The 9,283-nt window shown below is 45.5% G+C and overlaps 1 protein-coding gene across 1 annotated transcript in view; it reads right to left on the reverse strand.

Moving 5' to 3' along the window:
* Positions 1-7,517, reverse strand: part of MEOX2 (mesenchyme homeobox 2) — a 61,021-nt gene extending 53,504 nt beyond the window's left edge. Inside the window, exon 1 of the mRNA XM_015853864.2 lies at positions 6,610-7,517. Within this exon, the coding sequence (XP_015709350.1) occupies positions 6,610-7,120 (511 nt within the window). The 5' untranslated portion in view covers positions 7,121-7,517. The remainder of the gene's footprint in view (positions 1-6,609) is intronic.
* Between the last annotated feature and the right edge of the window lie 1,766 nt (positions 7,518-9,283).

Raw genomic sequence — 9,283 nt, forward strand, 5'->3', positions numbered from 1 at the left:
AAAAAAAAAAAAATGAAAAGAGAGGGAGGCACTAGGGAGGGCCGAGTATAGTACGTATGGCCGGAGGGCCGAGACCGTCAGTATGCATTGTTCTGATGTCCTCAGGAACGCAGAAAGATTTGTACGCAACTGCTGCTTAGGAGGTCATTGTGGTACTCTCAAAACAAGAATATAGGAAAAGAATTGGGGGAAAAAAAAAAAAACAAAAAAAAAAAAAAAGGCTTTACACGCTATTATGTCATCTATGTCATTTTTTACATGAATCACGGTAATCTCAAAAGCTCAAAGGCTTTGCAGTGTTCTTGGTTCTCCTGTGTCCCACACAAGGCAAGCGTGTTGATCACCTTGCAGACCAGTACTAGATTTTTTAAACTCTTCCTTCTCAATATACCAGTTTAAACTTTACTTGCACAAAATACCAGTTTGAAAGGAGTGAACAAGCCTTACTCTGCACTAGATTGCTCTTCTCTTCCAACAGAAGCTGTCAGCTGTTGTAAGCCAAAAGGATTTAGCTGCATCTCTGAGTAGCTGACATCTCCGCAGCCATACAGGTTTCCCTTCACATCATTGTTACCGAGCTCAGTGTACCAAGGTCTCACAAAATGTCATCTTACAGTTTATTAAAGCATCTGACTCCAGTTCTTTTCACTAAAATAGCTGATATTTCTTGTGAATTTAGGAGCCGTTTAGTCACTGTTCCTATCATTCCTTTTCATAGTTTTAAAAAAAAAAAAAAAAAGGAAAACATTTTAACAATAGGATTTGCTTGTCACACAGCGAAAGGATGGGCGTCTGTAGCACTTCCAAAAGAAAATGAAAGGCTTGAAAAAAAAAAAAAAAAAAAGACTGAACCCAACTACACTAGAACTGCATTTTATCGCTGGATTTCAACTTTGTTCTTTCTGGTATATAAAACCAGACTTAATTTGCTTCCCTTCTGGAGACTAGAAAAACTGGTTGGATAAAGTTCATTCTGCTACTGAAAGAAACATGCTGCAGTGACCGCTATACTGTCATGTAACTTTGTCTTTGCTGGAAGCAATAGTCCTATGCGCAATATCAAATTATTAGCAGACAGCAGCAAAGATAATGTTGTCACCTTCCCTTATATTTCAAGACACAGAACCCAGTCCTACTCTTGAGAATTTCAATAGTACAGAGTACTGAGTCACCCTATTACTGAAGGATGAACATTTACGAATGTCAAAATCTACGCAGATTAAAAGGCTCAATTAAAATCTACTTATGAAATAACCAGCATTATCTGAAAAGGCAGTAAGTCTGAGAGCAAACAACAACAAAAGTCCGGAATCTAATTACTTAGTGTGCAAAATACTAAAGAAGTTATGCTAAATATGTCAGGTTAAAATTTGCCTTATGCTGCTAATACCAATGAAATTAAAATTCACTTTATGTATAGAGCGCAGGATTGGCAATGCTCAAACTGTCCCAGTATTTTATCAGTCAATATTTGGAAGAATTACAAAGTTTTTTCCCTACCATACAACATTAGATTAAAAATGATAAAGGATAACTACAGTCACAATTTCTTGAGTCAGTTTCAGTGAAATTTGCAGTTCTCCTGCCAGATTATTCCTATCTTTAATCCACATGTGTCCATATCTCTTTCTGCATTTGATTCTAGCACCAAGTTTCTTACTCATCCAGACCCCTCTGTGACTTTGCTTTGAAGACTGGATCCTTGATAGTGCTTAATACCAAATAATAAAAGAATAACATGAAGTTACATTTCTGTGCCAAAATATTCAAACCAGAGTAACAGAGTTAATCTCCAAGGGCTTAAAAAGCCTCCAGAGCTTAAGCAGTTGCACTGGAGTCAATAGACCTTCTCACAAAAACATTTGTGCTCCAGAGAACGGCTACATTGAGACGTCGGTGCTTATATGGAAGGGGGAAGTGTAAATCCTGCTGAATAACATAAGTAAACAGACAGAAATACATATTTAGAGGTCATACTTATTGTTGTCCTGACAAAATTACTATGGGGAAAAGTGTGGTTTGTTTTGTTTTTTTCAAATTCACCAGTAAAATGTTTGAAATGTTTACAGTTCTAGAAAATTTGAAGTTTATATTTCTTGAGAACAATGTGAACATATAGCAATTTTCATCAGGTAAATGATTGAGAAAGTACCCCATAGTGTAACCCAGTGCCTGCTAATCATTCCATCTTATTATTTCTCTCCTAAGATTGTTATTATTGTCCACCAAATTTGGAACTTGCTTCGTTTATTAAATCTACAACATCTTTTGGTTGTTGTTGTTTTCCTGTACAATGGTAAGCAATGCTCTGATAATGGATACCAAGTAAATTAACTCTTTTCAGAAAAACTGTCCTTTATTATATATTTTTCCTGCTTCCGTTTACAACCATGCTGAAAAGCACAGACACATTGATGAATCAGTTACACAGTCTTTTTTGACTACAAGTGTGCAGCTCATTTTTCTTACTGATGTGTTTCAGAAACCAATCAGAAGTCCTCAAAACCAATGATTTCACAGTATTTACAATCATTTATCAAAATGACCTGCTTTTTAGAGACCCTTTCAAACAAGTGTATATGATTTATGATATTTAGTTGTGTTTAAAATAAATTCCCTGGAGATGTTACTTTTACTGCATGCTTGTTGAGAATAGGTAGGCTATAAAAGATGTTAAAACACTGCAGAAAATAGTACTGTTTTCTTTTTGCACCATTTCTCAATGAACAAAACCCATCCAAACAGGCATTGAAACACTGGATTCCTGAGATGTTTTTGTAGGTTTAACAGTAGTGTTTCTATATGACATTATTGTAAATACAGCCTAAATAGGAATGGATGCTATTACCTGCTAGCCTCCCATTGGAAAATTATGCCATACTGAAACATTTTTCCAAGACAAATTAAAAATAAAATAAAATTAAATTAAAATTTTTAAAAAAAAGACTTCTCATGTCTGGAGGTGTGTTTAATTACATTAAACTTTAGCTCACTGGAATAAAAATTCCTATTAACATATATTTAACATATATTTACCTATTGCAGTTCCATGTTTGAGGAGTTGCAATGCCTAGAAGAACTCCTTCACTAGGACTCACCCTCCCACTAAGCTTTGCAGCTCGATACTGAATTTTAGGCTTTCTTAAGACGCATTCACTTTCTTTTTGCATTTCTCAGTAAACTCAGATTTCATTTCTACATAGGCTTTTCTCCTGAGCGAAGCTTTAGGAAATCTGGGACTGAACTAAGCCAACTGACACAACCGCAGTAGTAGTCTTGCATCTGATGTATACTGTATCTTCTGAGAAACAAAACCTACTCAATAAAGAAAACAGAAAGAAAATGGTCTTAAAAGTCACAAGCAGCTAATGAGAAGGGGAGAAATTAAAATAATAATAACAATAAATCAAAATATACCATACACGACTCACAACACAAAGCAAGAAAGTGCTCCAAGAATATGTTTTTCATACACTCAACATGGTTTTCATCTGCACCTCGTTAGCACACAGATAATCCTGACCATTAGTGTGCTTTAAAATAAATGATTTACTTGCAACCTATCTTCAGTTTTACTATCATCCCTTTCCTCCGCCATCCTTGCCATAAGCAGAGCTGAGCTGGGAAGACTGCAGACAGCAATACTCGCTGCAGAAATCTTGTGTCTATAGATCTGAGCGCATCCCTTCAGCTTGTCTGCACATCTACGGAGCCACTGCTGTGCCTATGAAGGTTGAAAGGAATGTCCTGAGATAGTGAGAGCAACTGCAGAACATGGAGACACTGACAACTGTAGTGTGCATGAGTTAATGGCTAAGCAAGCCGTATTTCCCAGTCCTCTATAACAAGAACAGTTGGCAGTGTCACCCTGTCCTGTAGCAGCCGAGTCAATAGATTCTGAGGATATTTTTAAAACCTGGGTTAGGGCAAAAGAGAACTGTAAGTGAGACAGATTACACAGAAGTACTATGCAAGCACATTTCACCTGGCTTTCTGCTTCCAAGCATAAGTGTAACAAAGCGTAGCGCAAACAGTGTCTCTCTCCTCCCATTCCTTTACAAGATGTGAATCTCAAGGAAAAAGAGTAAACACAGGAACAAGCACACGGCCCACTGCCCGGTATTCTGCCTGCCCTCTGGAGTTCCTTCTTAACTGAAAAACTACTCTAATGTCATTACAACAAGTAAGCAAAAATGGGCACTTCTTCTGGTAAAGAAGATACTTCTTTGGTGTATCTACATAGCTAAGCAACAATTACTAGTTTGGGAGATAAATGACACAAGTACCATTGATGTTTCACTTTCTTATAACCATCCAGAAACTCGGTTTTATGAACCATCGTTGCTGATCTTAAGCATGCTACGATTAAAGCAGCACAGTGCAAGGAAGGGGTGGCCTAAGGTTAATGCACATCTGATGTACAGAATAGATTCAGCGCTCAAGAAAACCCTGAACATTCTGTGGCTTTATGTGATACGCTTCGGAGGAGGAAATATATCTGTAAATAAGCAGGAGCATTAATAATTGTCTCAGAATACTGGCACTGAAACTTAAACAGCCTCTCTTTACTTCTTAGTTATTTACTATTAGGATTTTATACAAACGCTTATTGAAGTGGTTCCAAGTGTGATGAATCTGTCACCAAAAATTAGGGAGGGGGGATGAAATGCTTTAAAGGACGTCCATTTGTTTAAAAAAGCAGATTAATGAGAAATAAAGGGAGTGATTTTTAATCTAATGAGGGGCGATTATGGATTACAAATATAGAAATGCAGCGACTAACAACAGTTCTTGCTGCCATACATTAGGATGGCATTAAGTAGCATCAGAGCTTAGGATTAATAAAGGGGTGGGGTTAAATGGTTGGTCCAAAATTCTGCCTTTTCCTGAAGAAAAACCAAAGACATTGGAGCTACCCAGCTGCTGTCAGAAGGTGCCTATTTTCAGTTTGTGAAGTTCCTCATTGTGTGAATGGACAGAACGCTTTCTTCCTCGGAGAGAGAAGGGGGCAATCAGCAGTTAACTACTTTGGTCTTCTGAAAGTCTCAGAAAGTGAGGTGTGTAGCACAGTGCTATCAATGTAAGCACAATCGCAACTTGATGTTCCCACCCGTGTCCACTAAATCCAATGGAAGGCTGCAGTCATTTCAGGATACAATCTGTGACATTCCTCAGTGTGTTTTTTTGTATGCATCACAAAATTAAATAAACAGAAAGCAATACGGATACTTCCCTGTCAGTGAAAGGGACCCATTTCCTTTTTTTCCCTTCAGCTTTAAGTACACTGACAAATACAATAAATCCCTACACCGACAGGCATTTTTCAGTAGTAACAGGGACTCAAATTGTAGCACTCCCCATCTGCCGCACAAAAATCTGACAATTCCTTTTATTTCATAAAGCGTAAGGAAGATGCAATGATGGAATTCACCACCGCTGTTTGACAAAGTACAGCTTTCATTCCTGGAAGACTTTTCAGCCCGGCTACATGAGATAAAACTCAACTAATCCTATCTTGAATGACAAAATTAATTTATTAATGTAATAATGGTATCCTTTGGGGTCATTTTCCTAAACGGTTCCAATCGTCCACCACTCTACTGAGCCAACAACATTTTGGCTGCAAGAGGTCACGGTTTCGATTGGGAACTCCACAGCTCTGTGGAAAAGCCTTTCACTTTCTCTTCCTTGATAATATACAATTCGCTACGCCCGCTCAGGAGCTCTCAGAGCACCGAGTCCTTTCCTTCCCAAGTGCCCACTGCCCCCTCGCTGCATCCCTGACGGCCCTTTGGTTTGTGTGTGCTATCTTCACATCGCCTGCACCGCACGCCTTCGGTCAGAGCTGCCCATGCCAGGCTCAGCCGGCTTAAGCAGAGATTATGTCAAGGCTTTTGCGCGCTCAGAGCTCCTGAATCACCCTCCTAAAATAACTGCGGCTCTATATGTTTTTCTGCTCGTCTTTAAGCAAGAGTTGTGGTGTTGTGAAAAGTCAGACAGCTCCTTCCTTCCCTCCGCCCCCGGTACTAGCAACTTTCTAAAGCTTTCAATCACCCGTTTGGCCTACGGACCCCAGTTTTCTCCCCTTCCACGCCGAGGACCGAGCTGCACGCACGGCCAGATCCTACGCACGGAGCGCAAAAGCTTCGGACCGTCCCGTGCAGCCCCACGCTGCGATCTCCCTCTTCAGCGCCGCGATGCCGCAGCCCGCGGTCAGGGCGGAGGCAAGGAGCGTGTCCCGTCCCCAGCTTCGAAGCAGAGGTGGCGGATCGGCAAGAGGGAGGGGGACGAGGGGCCAGATGCTAAAATCCATTCCGAAACTACGAAAGCTCTCGCCCTGTCGGATGGAAACTTTCCTCCCGCCACCGCCACCTTCACTACTTCATGCGCTATCACGTGCTGGATTTTTCCTTTTTATTTCTCCCCCCCCCGCGGCCCTAATAAAGCTGCCCTTAATGACGGACATCCCGAGAACGCGGCCGAGGGCAGCCCGGTGGCAGCCCCGCTGCAAACGGAGCAGGGCCGAGCCGAGACAGCCGGGGCCCTGCAGCGCAGCTCCCCGACACCCTCCGCCCGGGGTTCCCTCCCCGCAGGGAAAGCCGCCGTTACCTGAGCTGTCGCTTTTCCTCTTCCCAGATCTCTTCTCCGTTTCCACAGGGGACAGAGCCTGCCTGCCATAGTCCCCCGGCGCACACGCTGCCCCCGTAGGGGTGGTAGTGCCCAGGCTGGAGGAGTTCGAACACAGCACGGGGGGGCTGCTGCCCAGCTCCGGGGGTCCTCCTGAGTCCGGCTGGAGGCAGAGGCTGTGCCTGGCCGCGGCGGGAGGAGACGACATCTGAGGGATGTGCCAGTTCGTCTGCAAAGCCTGGTGCTGCTGTTGCTGGTGGTGGTGGTGGTGATGATGGTGGTGATGGTGGTGCCCCCTATGATGCTGGCTGGCAAACATGCCCTCCTCATTGGGGTATCCCGTTATTATGCAAGAGGAAGAAGAAGAAGACAGATCGGGGTAGGACATGTGGTCGGATCTTCCATGCAGGGCAAGAGAAGACTGGGAGAAAGGGTGCAAGCTCTGCGCGGTGGCATGGGGGCTGCGCAGGCAGCCAAAGAGTGTGTGATCCATGGCATGCAAGTCTCAGGTTCCAGGCAGGAGAGTTTAGGAAGGATCCAACTTCACCACCCTTTGTCAACTTTCACTGTAAACAGATCGGGGCTGGGATTTTTTTTTCCAAAACGGCAACGACCGACTTTGCAGCAGGCGACTGAGCTCAGATAATCCAGGTCTTTAGCCCTAGCGGCCAGTCTCCGCTGCATAAACACTCGGACCTAGATGAGCCTTTCTCAGAGCCGCTCGGATGTCAAGAAGTGGGAGAGGTTGAAGCCAATAGAAGGTGGTCCCAGAGAACTGCTTGAAGGGGGAAACGGCTCCGAGAGGTTATAAATACAGTAGTGTGTAATGTGAGCTGGGGGCTGGCTTAGCGGCACAGCACTGACCACATGCAAACTCCCTCCAAAACGCCAGCGCCGTCCCCGCGCCGAGCGGCTCCGGCAGCGGGCGGCAGCGCTGCGCGCCCCGGGGGGGGGGGGGGGGGGGGGGGGGGTGGCCGGGGGCGGCCCGGAGGGGAGCAGCGGCTTCTCCTCCCCCTCGACGCGAGGAGCGCGTCCGCCGCTCCGCCGGGGCTGTCCGCTCCCCCCTCCGGACGGATGCGGGGCGAGGCGGGGGGCGTCTGGGCCCCATGGGGCCATCCCCGCACCGCACCTCTCCCAGAAGGGAGCGCGATAAAGGACACCCAGCGGGATGTGCACAGGGGCGAAGTGTGGGAGAAATCAAATACACCTGGAGGGCGCGGGGCTGCAGCCCCACCTGAGCTCCCAGCGTACCTGGGCACGGCACGGCCCGGCTGTGCGAGGCTGTTCTGCCTAGCGCAGCCCCGCAGTCACCTCCGCGCACACCTCGCCCTTAAGGACAGGAGGGACCACCAGTGCCTGTGGGTCTACAACTAAACTCCCGGCGCTCAGCGAGCCGCCACGTGTTTTCGAACACAGACAAGTCGCCCCTTTTGCCCCTCCAAAAGCGCAGTTTACCCAACTTCTCTGCTTCTCCATTTGCTACATTGCAGCCTTTATAGTGGGACAACCTGGAGAGGGACAGCCCGGGCTGCGCGTGTCGTGGGATTAGCAGTAGCGCCGAGGAAGGCTGTATACGGGTTTATATTAAGATAAAGCGCTTACAGAACGCTGCCCAAAGAGATGCCCGCTGCCGAAACGCTGAGTTCCTTCTCCCTTTCTCTTCGCTCTACCTTCCTCGTCCTCCCCGCAAACCAAACTTGAAGTGAAAAGGAAATAAATAAATAAATAAATAAAAAATAAAAGGAAAAAGAAAAAGCACCGCGCTCTGTCATTTCAGTCTAAACTCTTGGGTCCATGTGCGAAAGATAAAATGAATTCGAATTGCCATTGGAAAAAATCAGGAATTGTATGAGATTTGCAAGAGCTGGTTTCTTAAACGGAAATTGAGTCCTATTTTGTGGGAAATTAGTTTTGCAGACTTTCTGGGGGAAAAAAAAAAAAAAAAAATCTAAAACTTTTGTTCAGCAGCTGCTCCGCTTTTCCTTGCAGTTTCAGGCTGAGCTGGAACCTGCAGCAGCCTTTCGACGGTAAGACTTTCCCCCCTTTTCTGCCATCTAATGCTTTTTAAGTATTGTCTCTAGATTTAACTGTAATAATGAGGTCTTTAAAAAGGGAGCGGCGTCCAAAGCAGAAGTCGCTGCCTCCGTGCACTGTTCAAAACTTGATATTTCTTCAGAATAAAGGAAATATACAGTTACAACACTGATGAAATATTTTGTGCTTTTCATTGTGTTTATCGTTTCAATATGTGCTCTAATATTAAAAAAAAAAAAAAAAAAAAAAAAAAAAAAAAAAAAAGGAAGAAGAAAAGACTACAAAGAAAGCGCAGTGGCTGAAGTGCTCCTGGTTCCGCGAACCCTCCGGGCCGTGGGCGCGGTGATGCCTCTGTCACCGCAACGGGGAGTGCCACCAAAGCACGGAGCCGCCGGCCCCGCCGGCTCCGGTCTCATCTCCCCGCTGCGGGCGGCCCCAGGTGGGCGCGGGGAGCGGCCGTCCGGTCCCGCTGCGCTCTGCGGCTCTCCAACCTGCTGCTGTCAGTCCGCCCGCCCCGGCCGCGGGGGCGAGACGCCGTCGTGGGGGCTGGGGCCGGGGCCGGGGTCGGGGCCGCGAGGCGGGGGGAGGAAGGAATGAAGGGACCCGTCCTGCAAGGGCGGCC

Source organism: Coturnix japonica, chromosome 2 (assembly GCF_001577835.2).
Source record: "Coturnix japonica isolate 7356 chromosome 2, Coturnix japonica 2.1, whole genome shotgun sequence".
Classification (NCBI taxonomy): domain Eukaryota; kingdom Metazoa; phylum Chordata; class Aves; order Galliformes; family Phasianidae; genus Coturnix; species Coturnix japonica.